This window comes from Bubalus bubalis, chromosome 5 (genome assembly GCF_019923935.1).
Source record: "Bubalus bubalis isolate 160015118507 breed Murrah chromosome 5, NDDB_SH_1, whole genome shotgun sequence".
Classification (NCBI taxonomy): domain Eukaryota; kingdom Metazoa; phylum Chordata; class Mammalia; order Artiodactyla; family Bovidae; genus Bubalus; species Bubalus bubalis.
In genome coordinates, this window is record NC_059161.1 from 106,781,243 (window position 1) to 106,803,368 (window position 22,126).

The 22,126-nt window shown below is 42.3% G+C and overlaps 1 protein-coding gene across 2 annotated transcripts in view; it reads right to left on the minus strand.

The window, feature by feature from the left end:
• Positions 1 to 16,395: 16,395 nt before the first annotated feature.
• The window catches only part of GTF2H1 (general transcription factor IIH subunit 1), a 29,385-nt gene continuing 23,654 nt past the window's right edge, over positions 16,396 to 22,126 (minus strand). For both annotated transcript variants that reach the window (XM_006056055.3, XM_025286312.2), the window contains 4 exons: positions 21,143 to 21,233; positions 20,586 to 20,701; positions 19,440 to 19,532; positions 16,396 to 17,403 (listed from right to left, as the gene is read on the minus strand). In XM_006056055.3, the coding sequence (XP_006056117.1) occupies positions 17,317 to 17,403; positions 19,440 to 19,532; positions 20,586 to 20,701; positions 21,143 to 21,233 (387 nt within the window). In that variant the 3' untranslated portion in view covers positions 16,396 to 17,316. The remainder of the gene's footprint in view (positions 17,404 to 19,439; positions 19,533 to 20,585; positions 20,702 to 21,142; positions 21,234 to 22,126) is intronic.

Here is a 22,126-nt window from a genome sequence, read left to right on the forward strand (position 1 = left end):
CACCCTTTGCATGGGACCAGAAAGGCAGCCCCTGCCCATGAGACCCTGGCCTCCCTCACTGGTGTTTTTCTCACAGTTTGGAAAGGCATGCGGCCAGGCAGTGTCCAGACAGAGCAGCAGTGTAAGGCCCTTGTCTCCAGAGGACAGTCATGCTGGTGTCTCTCCCTCAGGGAGGCTCTTTGCTTTGGCCTCACATTGCCCTGGGTTTGATTCCTGGCTCCGCCACTCACTGCAAGAACTTGAGCAAATTACCTCCTCTCACGGAGCCTCTGTAAAATGGGGATAGTATTATTTTTCATAGGTTGTGAGGTTTAAATGTAAAGCTCCCAGCACCCAGTAGGTCCCCAATAAATATTAGCTTCCTTTTCATTTCCTGTGGGGCAATCAGGAACGTTGAGCTGAAGACACTTCCTAGGGGCTTCCCTGGTGGCTCAGATGATAATGAGTCTGCCTGCAATGCAGGAGACCTGGGTTCAATCCCTGGGTTTGGGAAGATCCCCCAGAGAAAGGAAAAGACAACTCACTCCAGGTTTCTTGCCTGGGAAATCCCAGGGACAGAGGAGCCTGGCGGGCTACAGTCTATGGGGTGGCCAAGAGTCAGACACCACCGAGGCACTAACACTAGGAAGCTCTTGAGAGCCCCGGGCTAAGAAGAGAAAGGTCACCGGGAGCCAGGGGAGACCGCTGATACCACCTGCCTCCCCACCTGCGCTGCCTCCTCTGAGCAGGAGCTGGGCCAGGGCCGTTCTGAGACAAGTGAGCAGCCTCCCTGAGGCTAAGAACCAGACACTCCAGCCAACTGTCAGGTACCACCCCTCCATGTGCTCAGGCTGCATCTCAGAGCTACGGGAGCAAAGGTGCCAAGGAGGGGAGGTCTCTGGGGACAGAAACACAGCTAGGAGGAAGGCCGTCTCCACAGGCCTGCTTTGCTCTTCTAGTTCCCACACTCTGCAGACACTCTCTTGCAATGCACAACTGGCCAACTCCAGTCAGGCTGGAAGGATTTCTGCACACCATTCCACAACAACAAGCAGACAGATGCCCACACCGGACAATCTTAGCTTCCATTCCAGCTGAAGGAAGAGCACAGGGCCCAGGGCTTTTTCGGGAAAGAAATGTGTTTCTTAAGTCTTCTTTCTGAATCATGTGGCACTAGCCAGCTGCAACTGAGCAGCACTGGTGTTCAGCAAATATCAGTCATTGTCACAATGTTTGCCATTCGCAAACAGCACTTATACCACTCTATTCAATGCACTTCTCTAAACTCACTGTATTTTACACAGTTTCATCCTTAACAAATATGTGCCTGATAAACCAGTTTCATTTAATTTACAAAAAAGTATATCACTGGTATTAGAAAATGCAGAGGAACCAGAGATCAAATTGCCAACATCCACTGGATCATCAAAAAAGCAAGAGAGTTCCAGAAAAACATCTATTTCTGCTTTATTGACTATGCCAAAGCCTTTGTGTGGATCACAATAAACTGTGGAAAATTCTGAAAGAGATGGGAATACCAGACCACCTGATCTGCCTCTTGAGAAATTTGTATGCAGGTCAGGAAGCAACAGTTAGAACTGGACATGGAACAACAGACTGGTTCCCAATAGGAAAAGGAGTACGTCAAGGCTGTATATTGTACCCTGCTTATTTAACTTCTATGTAGAGTACATCATGAGAAATGCTGGGCTGGAGGAAGCACAGGCTGGAATCAAGATTGCCGGGAGAAATATCAATCAGATCAGATCAGATCAGTCGCTCAGTCGTGTCCGACTCTTTGCGACCCCATGAATTGCAGCACGCCAGGCCTCCCTGTCCATCACCAACTCCCGGAGTTCACTCAGACTCACGTCCATCGAGTCAGTGATGCCATCCAGCCATCTCATCCTCTGTCGTCCCCTTCTCCTCCCGCCCCCAATCCCTCCCAGCATCAGAGTCTTTTCCAATGAGTCAACTCTTTGCATGAGATGGCCAAAGTACTGGAGTTTCAGCTTTAGCATCATTCCTTCCAAAGAAATCCCTGGGCTGATCTCCTTCAGAATGGACTGGTTGGATCTCCTTGCAGTCCAAGGAACTCTCAAGAGTCTTCTCCAACACCACAGTTCAAAAGCATCAATTCTTTGGCACTCAGCCTTCTTCACAGTCCAACTCTCACATCCATACATGACCACAGGAAAAACCATAGCCTTGACTAGACGAACCTTTGTTGGCAAAGTAATGTTTCTGCTTTTGAATATGCTATCTAGGTTGGTCATAACTTTCCTTCCAAGGAGTAAGCGTCTTTTAATTTCATGGCTGCAGTCACCATCTGTAGTGATTTTGGAGTCCAGAAAAATAAAGTCTGACACTGTTTCCACTGTTTCCCCATCTGTTTCCCATGAAGTGGTGGGACCAGATGCCATGATCTTCATTTTCTGAATGTTGAGCTTTAAGCCAACTTTTTCACTCTCCTCTTTCACTTTCATCAAGAGGCTTTTGAGTTCCTCTTCACTTTCTGCCATAAGGGTGGTGTCATCTGCATATCTGAGGTGATTGATATTTCTCCCAGCAATCTTGATTCCAGTTTGTGTTTCTTCCAGTCCAGCGTTTCTCATGATGTACTCTGCATATAAGTTAAATAAGCAGGGTGACAATATACAGCCTTGACGTACTCCCTTCCTGATTTGGAACCAGTCTGTTGTTCCATGTCCAGTTCTAACTGTTGCTTCCTGACCTGCATACAAATTTCTCAAGAGGCAGATCAGGTGGTCTGGTATTCCCATCTCTTTCAGAATTTTCCACAGTTTATTGTGATCCACACAGTCAAAGGCTTTGGCATAGTCAATAAAGCAGAAATAGATGTTTTTCTGGAACTCTCTTGCTTTTTCCATGATCCAGCAGATGTTGGCAATTTGATCTCTGGTTCCTCTGCCTTTTCTAAAACCAGCTTGAACATCAGGAAGTTCACAGTTCACATATTGCTGAAGCCTGGCTTGGAGAATTTTGAGCATTACTTTACTAGCGTGTGAGATGAGTGCAATTGTGCAGTAGTTTGAGCATTTTTGGCATTGCCTTTCTTTGGGATTGGAATGAAAACTGACCTTTTCCAGTCCTGTGGCCACTGCTGACTTTTCCAAATTTGCTGGCATATTGAGTGTAGCACTTTCACAGCATCATCTTTCAGGATTTGGAATAGCTCAACTGGAATTCCATCACCTCCACTAGCTTTGTTCTTAGTGATGTTTTCTAAGGTCCACTTGACTTCACATTCCAGGATGTCTGGCTCTAGGTGAGTGATCACACCTTCGTGATTATCTGGGTTGTGAAGATCTTTTTTGTACAGTTCTTCTGTGTATTCTTGACATCTCTTCTTAAACCTCAGATATGCAGATGACACCACCCTTATGGCAGAAAGAGAAGAAGAACTAAAAAGCCTCTTGATGAAAGTGTAAGAGGAGAGTGAAAAAGTTGGCTTAAAGCTCAACATTCAGAAAACGAAGATCATGGCATCTGGTCCCATCACTTCATGGGAAATAGATGGGGAAACGGTGGGTGACTTTATTTTTCTGTGCTCCAAAATCATTGCAGATGGTGATTGCAGCCATGAAATTAAAACATGCTTACTCCTTAGAAGGAAAGTTGTGACCAACCTAGATAGCACATTACAAAGCAGAGACATTACTTTGTCAACAAAAGTCCATCTAGTCAAGGCTATGGTTTTTCCAGTGGTCATGTATGGATGTGAGAGTTGGACTGTGAAGAAAGCTGAGTGCCAAAGAATTGATGCTTTTGAACTGTGGTGTTGGAGAAGACTCTTGAGAGAGTCCCTTGGACTGTAAGGAGATCCAACCAGTCCATCCTAAAGGAGATCAGTCCTGGGTGTTCATTGGAAGGACTGATGATGAAGCTGAAACTCCAATACTTTGGCCACCTGATGCAAAGAGCTGACTCATTTGAAAAGACCCTGATGCTGGGAAAGACTGAAGGCGGGAGGAAAAGGGGACGAAAGAGGATGAGATGGTTGGATGGCATCACCGACTCAATGGACATGGGTTTGGGTGAACTCTGGGAGTTGGCGATGGACAGGGAGGCCTGGTGTGCTGTGGTTCATGGGGTCACAAAGAGTTGGACATGACTGAGTGACTGAACTGAACTAAACTGATATCACTATCTGATCCTTACTCAAGACCCTGGAGGGGTGCTAACCACACCGTAGAAAACACTGGGCTAGTGAACACCTAGCAGTGGGATCATGTGACAAGCTCATACACACATCAGGGGTAAAAGCATGAGCTCAGTAACTTTGCTGCTCTATCACAAGGACCTGAAGATAGCTCCTAGGGTTTGGGTTGTAGACAAAGAACCCAAATCACTGGCCAAATCGGTGAACAAAGGATGTCGTGGTCATCAAGTCATCAGCCACTGTAGCCACTCCCAACAGTGCACCCTGAGCAGATGAAAAAGAATAGGATGCTGACACCAGACAGCTGAGGTGCATGCCAAAGGAATAATTTCATTAAGCCCAAAGTGAATCTTCCCATACAAAGTGCTAAATTCATTAACTTCAGATATTTGTTTTTTTCTTTAATTAGCAGAAATCTTTTTGTGTTCAACTACCTGGTTTGTTTTTCACGACACTCCTATATATCCTGCCTCTTCCCTTACCTGTTCAGGACAGTCCTTCAGAGCTGAGAGTTTGTCTCTTGGGCGTAAGTCTTCAGTATGTCTGCTGAATAAAATGTAATTCTCAAGCTTTTTGGTTGTGCTTTTTTTTTTCCCTCTAGTTTAAAGCAATCATCTTATGGGGCCTCTAGTCATGAAATGGTGAACATTCATCTTGATTCTAAAACCAAACCACCAAAATTCAATAATGACTCTCTGGTTAAACATGGTGGGTTGAACTCACGTGTTTATCTTAGGTCCTTCCCTAGATCCCACTAAAGTAACGGGAAAAGAACATACAAAAGTACAATCATACAAAGACCCAGAGACTGGAAGAGGAGACAACCACAGATGAGGTCTGCTGACAATCATTTAGAAGGTTGAAATTAGCGTGACCAGCACCAGATGAAATTCAAGTGTTCACAGAGGGGCGTGGGGAAGAGACGGAAGCTGATTTGCCCTGCAAAAGACTTAGATGGGCTTGGGAATTGGAAGGAGTGCAGTGTGGGGCTGAAACAATGGATATGAGACTCTTAGACACCCAGATTCCTATCCCTATATGTGCAACAAAATGACTGCCTCCTGCCTCCACCCTCACTGAAAATAGGGGGTCTATTTTCTGGGGAAATGCAATCAGGATGAAGTACAGTGGTGAGAGGTACTGGCTAAAGACAGGGGCACAAGAGCATGTCTGCATACAAACAGAGAAGCCCCTTCTTGAGGCAGTTCCCAGAGAGTTAGCATGAAGCTTATACTCCCTAGAGACACGGAGCTCCTTCTCTGGAGAGATGAATGGTCTCAAAGAAAAGTTCCCTGAATACTGACTTTTGAGAGACTCAGGTGGCAAAGCCGCCTCCCGTTACCCTCATGGAAGCCCTTTATAGCCCTTTGACAGACCTGTCTGGGCACATTGCGCTTCTAACCCACTTTAAAGCAACTTGCTCAAATAGAAGTGCCAGCTGAGGGGTTTTACAGTCCGTCCAGAGTTTGGAGTAAAGTAGCCATAGGAATGTTAGAAGATGGAGCCAGCTGAAAACTGCATGCATGCTGCAACACTTCAGTCGTATCCGACTCTTGTGACCCCGTGGACTGTAGCCCGCCAGGCTCTTCTGTCCGTGGGGATTCTCCAGGCAAGAATACTGGAACTGGAGTGGGTTGCCATGCCCTCCTCCAGGGGATCTTCCTGACCCAGGGACCAAACCTGCTTCTCTTATGTCTCCTTCATCAGCAGGCGGGTTTTTTTTTTAACCACATGGAAAGCCCACTGAAAACTGTGGTGAAGGACAAACAGTTGGTCAAGAAAGGTACCCTGGTTGGCTGTGGTGCAGGACATCTTTTTTTTTTTTTGACATCTCTTTGACCTGCAGGTTCACTGTCCTCTTCTCCATCATGCTTTGGGCTCTGAGGGGCTGACCTGAAGGAAACACACAGTAGCGGTACCCCCTCCCTCTGCCATCCCTGGAGACTGGGGGAGAGGGCGAGTGAGATGGAGCCCTCCATGTGGGGCTGAGCTGTCTGTGTCCCTGAACTCCTGTCTTTCCTGGTAACTACTTCTTTCTGTTGCCCCATCAGGCCTAGGACTGTTAACTAGGATACCACACTACAACTTACGGTTTCTCTGCCTGCACTGCACTCTGCCTGCACCTTGGGAAACCGTTCCTTTATTAATCTCTTCAAATTACCCAGCCCGAGGGTGCCATTTATTTCCTGCCAGGACTCTGACTTGAAGCACCAAACAATATTTACATTATCAAAATGTGAAAACTGACTACTGATTACCAGAGGAACCTGTGAAATAACTATATTGGGAAGCTGGAGAAAGGGAAATGGGAACAATGGTATAAGAACACCAAATCCTTAACTGCCATAATAGTAGTGAATAACAAAATTGATAAACTGAGAATGGAATAATATAAGCTAAAGGAGTTGAAAGTGACGACTTCTGTGAAGAGGGAAGTTGATGGACATGATGTTTTGGTATGTACCCTTTATGCTTTTGATTTTTTAAATTATGAGCATGTATAAATTCGCAAAAAATTTAATTAAAAAAAAGTAAAATGTCAGGAGAAAACAGGACAGTGAAAACTCTTTGAATTCTTCTGAGGACCTGGTGCATAATGGTTGCTTAGGTACCGACAGCAGAGTTGAACCCTACGTGGCTCTCCCTTAGAGCTTCGGGTCCCCAAGAATCTGTCACTGCTCTTCAGGAAAATGAAGTCTTCTGTGCTTGACAGTGTGCGGCCCTATAGCAGGGTGGGGAGACAATAAGGCGATTAGGGAGAGAGGTCAATAGTTCGCAGCTGCAAAGATTTGCTTTGAGGAGCAGAGCCTGAATCTTAGCTCTCCACTCTCAAACAGGAGTCAGGGTCTTTAGGCAAGTTATTTCACCTCTCCAATCCTCAGTTTATTAAGTTCCATGAGGGCACAGTCTATTATAACCATCATCTTTTCCTGACCAGAGACTTTATATAGTGGGGGCTGTAGACTGATGCATACTAGGAGCTTGATAAATGAGTGAATCCTTAACTATAAAGAGGAACACATTTGAGTCAGTTCTAATGAGGTGGATGAACCTAGAGTCCATTACACAGAGTGAGATAAGTCAGAAAGAGAAAGACATATCATATATTAATGCATATATATGGAATCTAGAAAGACAGTACTGACAATCCTACTTGCAGGGTGGCGAAGGAGACACAGACATTTTGGACACAGTGCTGGAAGAAAAGGGTGGGAAGATATGAGAGAATACATTGAAACGTATTTATTACCATACGTAAAATCGATAGCTGGTGAGTTCGATATATGACTCAGGGAACCCAAAGCCAGTGCTCTGTGACAACCTAGAGGGGTGGGATGGGGAGGCAGGTGGAAGTGGGGGTTCAAGAGGGACGGGACATATGTGTGTACACCTAATGCTGATTCATGTTGATGTGTGGCAAAAACAATCAGAATATTGTCAAGTAATAATCCTCTAATTAGAAAACTGTAAAAAAAATAACTGAGTGAATCATAAGGATTAATCAAGAATGTACATATAACATGGCAAATGTTTGGTAAATAGATCAAATAAATATTAATTTTTTTCCCTCTTACTTTCTGCCACAGTTCCCTATCAATTTTGATATCAATCAGCTTTGAGCTGAAGTCTGATAGAGGTAAATAATAATAAATGGTACAAAGAACAATTATTGAGTCCTTAATTTATGCCTTGCAAGCTTATATTAGCTTATTCAATTTTTACTTCCTAAGTACTCTTATTATGCCCACTTTACAAGTGAGAATGCTGAGGCATAAGCAGTGAAGGCCGAGTGCGGAAGAATTAATGCTTTTGAACTGTGGTGTTGGAGAGGACTCTTGAGAGTCCCTTGGACTGCAAGGAGATCAAACCAGGAGATTTCCTAAAGGAGATCCATCCTGAATATTCATTGGAAGGACTGATGCTGAAGCTGAAACTCCAATACTTTGGTCACCTGATGCAAAGAGCTGACTCATTGGAAAAGACCTGATGCTGGGAAAGATTGAAGGCAGGAGGAGAAGGGGACAACAGAGGGTGAGATGGTTGGATGGCATCACTGACTCAATACACATAAGTTTGAGCAAGCTCTGGGAGTTGGTAATGGACAGGGAATTCTGGCATGCTGCATTTTGTGGGGTTGCAAAGGGTCGGACACGACTGAGCAACTGAACTGAACTGCATGGCATAGCTAGTAAGTGGTGGACTAGGATTTGAACACAGGCAGCTCAGCTTTAGAGCTTAAGCACTTACTCATTTACTAGATTGTTAACAACCTATTCATGTAACCCAGAAAATGGGTCACTATCAGGTTTTTCAGGAAATTCCTTCTTGCCTAAGCAATACTTGTGATATGCTACTGTCCAGACAACAAAGTCACCACTTTTGGGTCTGGGGATGTGTTCACTGAAGCCTGTTAGTGACCTTGTTTTGAAGAGAAACCCATTCACGTACTTCATCAAGCTTCAAGGTTGCTCTCTTGCTAACTCAGCATATCTTACTCTTTGATCCCAACGTCTTTTTAAAAAAATAATTTTATTTACTTATTTATTTTTGGCTGTGCTGGGTCTAGTTGTGGAGGGCGGAGGCTACTCTGTAGGTGCGGTTTGAGGGCTTCTCCTTGCGGTGGCTTCTCTTGTTGCAGAGCGCAGGCTCTAGAGTGCTGGCTCAGTAAATGTGATGCATGGGGCTTGGTTGTTCTGTGGCATACGGGATCTTTCCCGTCAGGGATCGAACCCGTGTCTCCTGCATTGGCAGGCCAGTTCTTTACCACTGAGCCACCAGGGAAGCCCCCAACTTCCTTTTTCAAAATATTTTTTTAGTGAAATATAGCTGATTTACAATGTTGTGTTAGTTTCGCGTGTATAGCAAAGTGGATCAGTTATACACATACATACACCCATTCTTTCAGATTCTTTTACCATATTGGTCATTATGGAGTATTGAGCAGAGTCCCCTATGGTATACAGTAGGTCCTTATTAGTTATCTATCTTATATATAGTAGTGTGTATATGTCAACCCCAACCATCCATTAATCCCTCCTCCTGCTTGCCCCCTGGTAACCATAAGTTTGTTTTCTACGTAGATTCCAACTTCTGTCTTTAAGAAAAAATCTTAGCAAGTAGTTAAGATATAATAAGCTGTGCTTCTTTTCCCATTCCCACGAATAAAAAAAGGGAAAGTTTTCTTCCCTAAATGTAAAACACAAGATATGAAATGACACATTCATTTCAAACAAATTTTGGATTCTAATTTATAGTTTCTTTTAACTTACAGTTGTCCTTTAATCTATATTTTACATTTTACATCCCAGGGAAGAATACAGAAACATTCTCTTCAGGTTCTCAAAAGACTGGAAAGAGTTTATTTCATAAATACTGCAACTGAAGTGTGCAATTAGTTATAAGCAATTTCATATAGGTAATTTGGAGAATGCAGGGCACCACTAAGAAGTGAGTATTAATAAGTCTATTAAAGGTAAGCCATGAAAATTAGTTTTGGGGGGCAGTTTTGGGTGGGGTAAAAGTACAAAACTAAGCACCTTTACTGTTCATTGAGGGAATTTTCTTCCATTCAGGTTTCTAAACAAGGAACTTAAGAAGACGTTGCCTTTTACTGTGTGGCTCAGTGAAAACTTATATCAGCAGACACTCACCTGACACATATCAAGTGTTGGACTCTGTCCCAAGTGCCCTGTATACTCTGTTATCCTCACGGTAACCCTACCAGCTAAGTGCTACTAGCAGTTCAGTTCAGCCGCTCAGTCGTGTCCGACTCTTTGCGACCCCATGAATCGCAGCACGCCAGGCCTCCCTGTCCATCACCAACTCCCGGAGTTCACCCAAACTCATGTGCATTGAGTCGGTGATGCCATCCAGCCATCTCATCCTCTGTCGTCCCCTTCTCCTGCCCCCAATCCCTCCCAGCATCAGGGTCTTTTCCAACGAGTCAACTCTTCGCACGAGGTGGCCAAAGTATTGGAGTTTCAGCCTCAGCATCAGTCCTTCCAAAGAACACCCAGGACTGATCTCCTTTAGGATGGACTGGTTGGATCTCCTTGCAGTCCAAGGGACTCTCAAGAGTCTTCTCCAACACCACAGTTCAAAAGCATCAATTCTTTGGCGCTCAGCTTTCTTCACAGTCCAACTTTCATATCCATACATGACCACAGGAAAAACCATAGCCTTGACTAGACAGACCTTTGTTGGCAAAGTAATATCTTTGCTTTTTAATATGCTATCTAGGTTGGTCATAACTTTCCTTCCAAGGAGTAAGCATCTTTTAACTTCATGGCTAAAATCACCATCTGCAGTGATTTTGGAGCCCCCAAAAAGTCTGACACTGTTTCCACTGTTTCCCCATCTATTTCCTATGAAGTGATGGGACCAGATGCCATGATCTTAGTTTTCTGAATGTTGAGCTTTAAGCCAACTTTTTCACTCTCCTCTTTCACTTCCATCAAGAGGCTTTTTAGTTCCTCTTCACTTTCTGATGAACTATGATGAAATATGATGAACCTGATGAACTATGGACAGAGGTTCGTGACATTGTGCAGGAGACAGGGATCAAGACCATCCCCAAGGAAAAGAAATGCAAAAATGCATTGTACAGGCTTTTTAGTTCCTCTTCACTTTCTGATGAACTATGATGAAATACGATGAACATGATGAACTATGGACAGAGGTTCGTGACATTGTGCAGGAGACAGGGATCAAGACCATCCCCAAGGAAAAGAAATGCAAAAAAGCAAAATGGTTGTCTGAGGAGGCCTTACAAATAGCTGTGAAAAGAAGAGAAATGAAAAGCAAAGGAGAAAAGGAAAGATATAAGCATCTGAATGCAGAGTTCCAAACAATAGCAAGAAGAGATAAGAAAGCCTTCCTCAGTGATCAATGCAAAGAAATAGAGGAAAACAACAGAATGGGAAAGACTAGAGATCTCTTCAAGAAAATTAGAGATACCAAGGGAACATTTCATGCAAAGATGGGCTCAATAAAGGACAGAAATGGTATGGACCTAACAGAAGCAGAAGATATAAAGAAGAGGTGGGAAGAATACACAGAAGAACTGTACAAAAAAGATCTTCAGGACCCAGATAATCACGATGGTGTGATCACTCACCTAGAGCCAGACATCCTGGAATGTGAAGTCAAGTGGGCCTTAGAAAGCATCACTTTGAACAAAGCTAGTGGAGGTGATGGAATTCCAGTTGAGCAATTTCAAATCCTGAAAGATGATGCTGTGAAAGTGCTGCACTCAATATACCAGCAAATTTGGAAAAGTCAGCAGTGGCCACAGGACTGGAAAAGGTCAGTTTTCATTCCAATCCCAAAGAAAGGCAATTCCAAAGAATGCTCCAACTACCGCACAATTGCACTCATCTCACACGCTAGTAAAGTAATGCTCAAAATTCTCCAAGCCAGGCTTCAGCAATATGTGAACCATGAACTTCCTGATGTTCAAGCTGGGTTTAGAAAAGGCAGAGGAACCAGAGATCAACTTGCCAACATCCGCTGGATCATGGAAAAAGCAAGAGAGTTCCAGAAAAACATCTTTTTCTGCTTTATTGACTATGCCAAAGCCTTTGACTGTGTGGATCACAAGAAACTGTGGAAAATTCTGAAAGAGATGGGAATACCAGACCACCTGACCTGCCTGTTGAGAAATCTGTATGCAGGTCAGGAAGCAACAGTTAGAACTGGACATGGAACAACAGACTGGTTCCAAATCAGGAAAGGAGTATGTCAAGGCTGTATATTGTCACCCTGCTTATTTAACTTATATGCAGAGTACATCATGAGAAACGCTGGGCTGGAAGAAGCAGAAGCTGGAATCAAGATTGCTGGGAGAAAGATCAATCACCTCAGATATGCAGATGACACCACCCTTATGGCAGAAAGTGCTACTATAACACTCAGTTAATAGATGAAGAAGAAACTGACGCACAGATTAAGTCACATAGCTAGTGAGCTTCGCAGTGGGACTTGAGTCCAACAGTGTAGGTTCAAAGTCTGTGCTCTAATGACTCTGCTACACCGTGTGTCTGCCACTGCTGAGGCGGCAATTCATCCTGGGAGGGCCTGATATAGCACTCCTTTTTTTCTGTTTCTTACATCTGTGGGTCTTGGGTGACAAGAATCTGATTGTACAAGTAAAAATTCCTAGGAATGTTTGTATTCAGGCCAGACAGCCTGTTCTTATGGATAACTGGGTACCAGAAGTAGCACACTAATGGGGAAGACCAAAATTCACAAAATTTAGCTTACATAAAGGGGACCATGAGTGGATTCTTTAAGGAGATAACCCCCTGTCAGGGTTTATCTTAAAGGGTATAAATGTGTTCACAGGTGTTTCTTTGCTAGAAAAATCTCTGTAGGCTAGAAAAATAATTTTAAGTGCATGGAAAAAAATGTCTTGGAGAAAATGCACTAAGCACTACCTCAAGAGACTGAGACTTGGGGGTAAGGATACAGAAACATTTTCTATTTTATATATATCAGTACTATTCAAACCTTAAAAAATAATACTTTTGTAATTAAAAAATGGACATTAATGGTCAGTGATCTTTTCATTCCCTTTTCACTATTCAGTTCACCACTCAGCTACTTGAACCAGAAAGATATACATTTGAGTAAAGGAGGTCTGTGAATTCTAACACCTAGTGAACCTGAATTTGACGTGCTGCTGCTGCTGCTACTGCTGCTAAGTCACTTCACTCGTGTCTGACGCTGTGCAACCCCATAGATGGCAGCCCACCAGGCTCCCCCGTCCCTGGGATTCTCCAGGCAAGAACACTGGAGTGGGTTGCCATTTCCTTCTCCAATGCATGAAAGGGAAAAGTGAAAGTGAAGTCGCTGTGTTGTGTCTGACTCTTTGCGACCCCATGGACTGCAGCCCACCAGACTCCTCCATCCATGGGATTTTCCAGGCAAGAGTACTGGAGTGGCGTGCCATTGCCTTCTCTGAAATTTGACATGAAGGGAGGGCAAATCCAGTGAGTTAAGTATAGACATTTCTGTAATTGCAACTAGCGTATAGTTGAGTCTTGTTTTTCAATCCAATCTAACAGTCTTTATCTTTTAGAGTGTTCAGTCTAATCGCTAAGGTGTGTGCTAGGCTTCTCAGGTGGCTCAGATGGTAAGGAATCTGCCTGCAATTCAGGAGACCTGGGTTCGATCCCTGGGTAGGGAAGATCCCCTGGAGAAGGGAATGGCAATCCACTCCAGTATTCTTGCCTGGAGAATTCCATGCACAGAGGATCCTGGCGGGCTACCATCCATGGGATCACAGAGTCAGACACGACTTAGCAACTGAACAAGAGGGTGGTTTTAAGCCTTGCTTAATACCATCTTGGGCTTCCCTGGTGGCTCAGAGGTTAAAGCGTCTGCCTGCAATGCAGGAGACCTGGGTTCGATCCCTGGGTCAGGAAGATCCCCTGGAGAAGGAAATGGCAACCCACTCCAGTATTCTTGCCTGGAGAATCCCATGGACGGAGGAGCCTGGTGGGCTTCAGTCCACGGGGTCGCAACGAGTCGGACATGACTTGAGTGACTTCACTAACACTATCTTGCTATTTATTTCTATGACTACAGATGAGTAAAATTTAAAGATTAAGCCAGTTTTACCTCATGCTTCAGCTTACTTTTAAAGAGAATTTTTCTTTTCTGGTCACACACAGGGCTTATGGGATCTCAGTTCCCTAACCAGAAATCAAACCTGGGCCCACAGCAGTGAGTGCCAAGATTTAACCACTAGGCCGCCAGGGAACTCCCTTCAGCCTATTTGTTATCCATCCCAAAAAACAGCAGGTTACTAGGTGGCCAGAGAGGCTATATAGGTTTTCAAGCTGCATTGTTAGGGGAAATGGGAACACCTGGACCTCTGGCTCCACCTCAATAGGTACAATTAATTCCATGTTTGTCATATTAGGGGTTCTGGGAAAGACTTATGAAAATGGGCTCTGCAGGTAGCTTCCAAAGTCTTTTCTGTGACTTAAATACACACCCAATTGAGGATATGGACTACAAACCAAGTCTGATCATCCTTGAACCAAGTTCTAGGAACTGCTCCAGCTCTGGATAATTAAAGAGCTGAAAATAACTAAGACTCCCCTGGCCTCAGGAACTGGGAGAACAGCTGAGTCTTGAAGAAGCTAAACTGGGAAAGGGCAGAGGTAATGCACTGAGGGATCCCATGCAAGTTCTGACACTGGAAAGAGCAAGCCTAAGTTTAAAACAGGCAGCTTTCCATCCCAGGGCCACTGTGGCTCCAGATGACATATGCACCAATAGGAAATCAGTTTCTGGATTAAACCCTCGGCCTGGATGAGTGGGTTACCTTTCTAAGTTACGGATGTTTGAGCAATCGTTTTTTCAGATTGAAGCAGGCAACACAAGGTATCCTACTCATTTTGTAGTGTAAGTCCAAAGTAAACTAGACTACTGATTTTATGCTTTTTTTCCAGGAGAAACTCATTCTTCTGGGGCATGGCTTGCTTTCCCTATGCTATGACATTTTGTAGCCTTCCAGGCTAATGGGCCCTGCTAAGCAGACTAATCCCATGTGATTTGCCTTAAAAGCACCACACAGTAGAACTGGAGGCAGGAATGACCAACAGGGTAAAGGAAAAACTCGGCAAGAAAAGCCTGGGCTGGGGAATAAAAGCTTCCAACTTCACCAGTAAGTGGCTACTGGAGTTTAGCAGTCTAGGCTAAGCCCTGCCACTTACTGGGGTAAATTACTTAACATCAAAGCCATTTCTAAAGGTGCTTGGCACAGTGCTGGTTTATCACGGCTCTGAATTACCAGTAGCTGCTATCATTTTCCACAATGGGAAGGTGGGGTCATGGTAGGCCTGAACAGCTGCCAAAGTTCAATTTGAAAGGACCCCCAGGATCAAGTATATCAGATGTTAGCTGGACTTTGAGAGCTACCTTTGGTAAAATCTCGTTAAGTCCTTCATTCCTTATAAGACTTCATATCTTCCTGCTTATCAGAATTCCACTTAATTTGGACCTAGTTTTCCAGTCTGGATTGTTCCAAAGTCTTATGTAGGTTTTGGCATTTCTAATTGCTGGACTTTTTATCTACAAGCCAACCAACCGTAATTCCCTCACAAAAACAATTTATGCTTAAAATTTTCTCCAAGATTCACCCACACCTAATGGGTAAGGTCTGAACTTTTAAAAATAGCTCTTATTAAAAAAAAATCTGACTGACTTGACTGCACTCGGTCTTTGTTGAAACATTCGGGATTTTCTGTGTGTGTGGCATGCAGATCTTCCGGTGCGGCCTGGGAACTCTTAGTTGCGGTCTGTGGGATCAAGTTCCCTGATCAAGGATGGAACCAGAGTTCCCTGCACTAGGCTTGCAGTTTTAGCCACTGGACCACCAGGGAAGTCCCAAGACCCGAATTCCCTACCTTGGCATACAAAGCCATTTGCAACTTGAATTAAACTGATTTTCTTCCGCCTCTTGTCACTTTCAACTCTCCAATACTATTGCCCCAAAATGCCTTTCCTTTCCTTCACACCTTCATCATGCCATTCCCTCTTCTATCTTCAAGGCTGAGCTAAAATGTCACCTCTTTAGTGAAGCCTACCCATTTCCCCAATGGTTTCTTCCTTCACGTTCCATTATACTTATCACTTAATCTTTAACAGAGAACTTACCTGAAACACACTCTTTCTTCTATTTCAAACATTTTTTGATCTGCTCCATTGCTATTGCTTATAGAGTAGTTGTGACAATAATACATTTGAAATGTACTTTGTAAAACTGTAAGTTATAACACACCATCACTATACTGGTCTGGAAGAGAAATGGCAGGACTGAAGCAGAAGAGTGATGTTGTTGCTTTCCTTTTACTGGTTCGAAGTCTGAACTGGTTTTTGACCTACTGCAGCCACTTTATATGGAAAATAACCAGCTTGTATAATGGCTTAAAAAAGTAATGAGTAGCCCTCGAGCAACCCAACCAAGTAAGCACCACACGTAAGGAGAATCCAAAGGATGTGTTGCAGTTAAGAGTATCTATAAAAAGTTTTACTTTTTCCTGTAATTTTAATACAAGACATCTAAAGTCTTAGATGAACATTGAGTTGATCCTATTAGGAACAAAATATGGCACGGATTCTAAAAACATGAACATATCTTTTTTTTCCTTTGCATTTAGGCTTTGTAGTTACTATGTAATGATTATCACTTTGCCAACAGTCAGATACTAGAGAAAGAGAGATATGAGAAACATCTTTTATTTTTTTTCTAAAGAGGTGAAAATAAGTAAGATTTCTTATATTTCTCACTCATAAGATTTTTAAACTCTTAAAAATGCAATTTCCTCTTTTCAAAGCACATGCCATCTTAAAAAAAATCTTAGCAATGTACATTTGCACTCAAAGAAAAACATGCAGCGCCATTGTCCTCTGACAAAATTCTGCATAAAAACCTCACACGACTTTCTGCAAACATGTCCCCTCTTTATCATTTAGGGACTCCAAACCACAAACATTCAGTGCAATATTTATTGTTTCTTATTTCCGTAGGAAACACAGGACCAATGATGTCTTCTGACTACAACTGTTTCTGGATGGCTGAGCAACAGTCTCCCTCTGCTTTATTTTAAAGTACTCTCTTTAACTTGCTGATGTAAGGTACAACTAGAATTCAGCAAAACTTGAGGATCCAAGTGGGAGATGGAGGAGAAATACTTAAGGTGTACCCTGTGCCATAAACTTAGGAAAAAAATTTACACAGAAAAAAAACAAAACAAAAACCTCAGATTTATCAATGCACCCTTTTAAAAAGTGTTTTTTTTTTTTTTAAATTTCTGAAAGCAGCTTAATGTGAATCAAAAGCAGTTCCTGAGTAACTGCAGTAAACAGTGTCTTTTTAAAATATATATATATATATATTTGCAACTTAGCTCATTTTGGTTCTGCCTTAATTTACTTCCCCAGCTTTTAGTTTAATCACAGTTCCTTTCCTTTCAGTTCTCAATGTGCAAGTACAACAGCATCAGCTCCAAGAGTCGGCGCGCTGCAGATGTTTCTTGTCACTTCTGTGTGATCGCCTGCCATGTCTGTCAGGCCAGGTTTCCAGAGTTACTGCAGGCCACAGTTCTCTCAGTCTCACAAAACCTGTGAGAGCTGCAGACACTTCACGTTTTCTTCATCAGACGCCGTGACTGCCACGTGTGGAGCTTGTTGTAGGCTGTCTGGAGCATCTCCTCTATGTGACTTACCAGCTGAAAAACAAACACAACACTCTTAAGCAACAACGGGCTAATGGCTGGTGAGGTTAATGCTTCTGACTCAGATCTGGAACATATTTCAGAGCGCAGTTGCAAAGCTCTTTTTTATTTCCCCAATGAGGCAATACGCAGGCCCTCTGTGAAGGTTCTCAGATACATTTCATACAGAAAGGTAAAAGGGATGGGGGCGGTGTACATATAGGCTGAAGTTCACCTGCTCTGCCTACACTGTATGTCTGCCCTGTCATTAACCAGCCACAGAACAACAGGAAAATCTGTGTTACAGGTCTCACTTTCTTCTGTCAAATCAGAGAGGTTTCGAGATTTAAACACTGGATTTCTAAGTAAGATCCAGAGGGCATCAACACTATCTGAGAGAAAATATAAAAAATGCCCTACTCCCCTGAAGCTTCTGAGGCAGCAGGTCTGAGATGATACCCAGGAATCTTTTGATTTTCAAAAGCTTCTGAGCTTAATTCTGCTGAACAGCCAAGCTTGAGAAGCACTTCTCTATGTTCTCTAGGTCTTTTCCAGCTCTCAATATTTCAGGATTTCCACATAATAGATTATAGAAAAATGTAATTAGTCTTAAAGCTCCACACAAGTACTATGAAACCCCTTCGGTCAGGACTATGTACTTTGAGTAGAAAAAATTTTTGCCCTCATCATAGACATAACTAGAAGTCAACAGGACCACACTGATCTAAGCTGATAAAGGCTCCTGAGGTAGAATGTCCTTGGATTATCTATTTCCTTGGAAGCGGACAGTGTAATTTACATGGTTGGAAGTAAAATTTTTGTAAAGTCTCCAAGTCAATTTTGGCAGTATGGAGACAGAGAACAGGAAGGCTTAAATCCTTATAGCATGCCAACAATTTGGATTCAATCTAAGGTAGAGTTAGAAACAAACAAAACAAACCCTTATTTACCACATCTGTTATCACTAAGTGTGTTTGTGTAGGGGAGTGTTATTTACTTCTGTCTGTAAACTACATAAAAATCATTTATTCTGCTTGACAGGCCACAATGTTTCCACAGTACCAGTTAGAAGAGATGACCACCACAGCCTCCTGTAAGGCTGCTCAGGGCCTCAGAATTCTTTTTACCAGAGACCTTTTTACAGTGCTCCAGGCAGTTACAATCAAATGAGAAGGCACATGAACTGAATCTGAGACCCTTGCTCTGCTGTGGGAAGACACTTCAAGCTGCTTTTCTGATTATAAATAATATTATGTTTTGAGGGAAAAAAAACAATGTTTAGGGAATAAAAACTTACTAAAAATATTATCAATGAAGATTTTTCAGCTTTCAACTGTGAAATTTCCTGTTTTGCTTATCCTACTTACATACTGAACAAAAATAGTTTTATATGCTATTTTTTCCATAGTCATCTCTGAGAAGACTTGCATTACACACAGAAACAATCTTGAGCCGTTGCTCTGCGTGTGTGTGGTTTTGTGTGTGGCTGCTCTAGTCTTACATTAAAAACATTAAAAATCCTGAGTGCAGGTGACACTTCTCACGCATCACCTCACTGCTGCCCTGCTGTCAACAGGGGAGCTGAGGCATCACCCAGGAACTTCGCAGCTCACTCTCACAGAATGGCAACTCTGCCATTCTTTGCACTGCTAGAATGTAACTTGTTACTTAGGTTTTCAAAATGAACATTTTTAGGAAAATACACATAGGTTGTAAATCTATAAAGAAAAGCATGAAGATGATTATTACAGATGCTGGGTTAGTCATGGCCTTGAGCGAGTGTGAAGGAGGCGTGGGCAGCTGGCCAGGGCACTCAGGTGCTGGCTCTATTTCTTACCATGCTTGGTGAGCACACGGACACTGGCTTTACTGCTTCAAAAAACAGCTGTATTTTATACACTTATGAATGTGTGATACATTTTACAATTAAAAAACGGGATTCCCAGGGACATAAAAAACAACGTATGTACTCAATTACAGGAAAACAAAGTTAATTTCATCATTTTACTACAGAGAAAAAAAATCAGGCCAAAATTAGATTCTTGCCTTACATTTGTGCTTAAATACTGTCTCCGAATTTTTTCTTGGAATGGGCAGAGCTTTGTAACTTGGAATCGTTCCAAATTACTTTTCATTTTCACTACCTAAAAAAGATGAGAGAAATAATGAATTAGACTCTCAAGAACCTACACAGATCAAGAGAAAAATACACATAAGGTTACTTTCTTTCTTTAAGATTTACTGGCTCCACCAGGCAGAGAAGCAGTTATCTAATATATTTAGATTTTTTGGGTTCATAATTCCTATCCTTCCTGATATTTTTTTTGTGCATGTGTATAAATATGCATGTGGAAAACATACAGTATATACTGTTATAAAATTCCACTTGGTTTAATGTGAACATCTTTAAGTCATTAAATATTAGGTCATCATTTAAAATGGATATATCTTTAACCAATCTGCTTCTGATAGATATCAGACCATTTCTAACACAGACAGTGTTAGAAACACTCTATGTTAGAGTGTTTAGTCTGTCTAACACAGACAGTGTTAGAAACATCTCTATGGCTCAATATTTGCATATACTCATTCTTAATTATTATTTTCTTATATTTCTAAATGTTGAATTTCTGGGTCAAAGCAATTTTTAAAAAGGTAGTACTAGCAGTAGAAGAAAGGACTCTCATCAAACTGGCCAATACCGATTATTTCAAATTTTTTATTCTTTTGCAAATTATAGATGAAAAATGCACCTTTTCTGTAGCTTTAAAGATAATCCAGGAAATGAACCCACACTCCCTGCACTGGAAATGTGAACTTTTAACCACTGGACTACTAGAGAAGACTCTAAAGATTGTCTGTAAGATAATTTATATAGTAAGGCTATTACTGTTTTTTTAAAATTGAAGTATAGTTGACTTAATGATGTTGTGTTAGTTTCTGGTGTACAGCAAAATGATAGTTAAGTTTTAAGATGTACAATTAATAGTTATGGAACTGGTCTGGATCTCAAGTTTCTTTACAAAATGGGTATCAATACCTACTCCATGAGGATGCTGTGAGGCTTAAATGAAACAATATAGTCAAAGTAGCGTTTGGCACATGGTAAACGTTCAATACCGTTTTCCAACGTCAAGATAACACCTCACCAATTCACATTATCAAAACAGCTGGCTGTGTTTGGGATCAGTTCTAACCTTTTCTTCTAGGAATGGTGTATTAACAGGAAAACAGGACCAGAAGTGCCGTAAAAGTTCCCCAACAGCCACATATAGGTGTTTCAATTCAGACTGAATATCATTTGGCACCATCTCTGCAAAAGAAAAAGAGGTTCACAGAATAAAAGCTATTTTCCCATGTGTGTGCAGTCTCTGAGAATTTACTCTCACAGTATAAATGTGAATGTGTACCCTGCCAATGTTAAACCTGGATGTGCTATTCTAAGTTAGTGATTTTGTGGCTGACACTCAATTCCCTTGGAGTTTCAGAGGCCCTTTTCAGGTTTTGCTTTAAGAGGTAGGAGAGGGGAAAAAACCTTTTAGTATGACATAGCAATGTGCCACTGTTTGTAATATTAAAACAGTACTGAATCATTCAGCTGTTTTCTAGGTATGCTTCAGGATCTGGATGCATAAAAACAAAACACAGATCCCAGAAATGTTCCAAAGGAAAACCACCACAACTTTAGCACTCTTCTCAAATTGCCTTAGAGCTGATTTAGGTAAAGGGATAGCAACAGGAGGTGAGCACGTACGGTTTATGGCTTGCTGTGTCCCTCCCTGCATCAGCGCTCCTCCAGGCGACAGGGCTGTGATGGTGCTGCTGGCAGCGCTACTTGCGAGAACCTGAAAGCAACGAGGGACACGTTTCAGTTCAACAGCAAATGTCCATGAATACACAATCCACAGCAACCAGAGCGAGCTGCTTCCCATAGGGCTACTAGAATACCTACTAATCTTCCAGGAATACCGAATTTACAGGTACCTCAAAATACACACCCTTTTGTCCAGTCAAGCTTCCCCACCTTAAAGAGTACAGCTGATTGACAATATTGTGCTAGTTCCAGGTATACAGCAAACTGATTCAGTTAAACATATATATGTATATAACCACATTCTTTTTTCTATTCTAATTTATCACAAGGTACTGAATACAGTTCCTTGTGCAGTAAATTCTTATTGTTTATTTTCTATGTGGTAGTGTGCATCTGCTGGTCCCATACTCCCAATTTATTCCTGCCTCCCCCAGCCCTGCCCCCACTTTCCCCTTGGTAACCAGAAGTTTGTTTTCTATGTGTGAGTCTGTTTCTGTTTTGTAAATAAGTTCATTTGTACTATTTTTTAGAGTCCACATGTAAGTGATATAGCCAAGCTCTTTCTTAAGTACCAACTTCTTAGCACTGAAGGTAAAACTGAGTTTAAGGAAAGAAAAAATGTCAAAAAAACAAATGATAAACCTTGACTGGCAGTTGACATAAGAAAATCCAGCAAAGTGAAATATATCACTTGTCATTTTTCAAGGAAGTGGATACACATTGCCCCAAGGGGAAAAAACCTACATTCCCCACTGTATCCACATGAACACTCAGGGACATAACTGATGTGTCTCTTCAATGAGTGCCCAGCAAGTACCAGGGACCAGTCACAGCGAGGGACAAATCATCTGCTGAACAGCTCAAGCACAGGGTTAGTGTTTTACAAGCAGAAATCCAGGTATGTATGGGCTGGATGAAAAACAG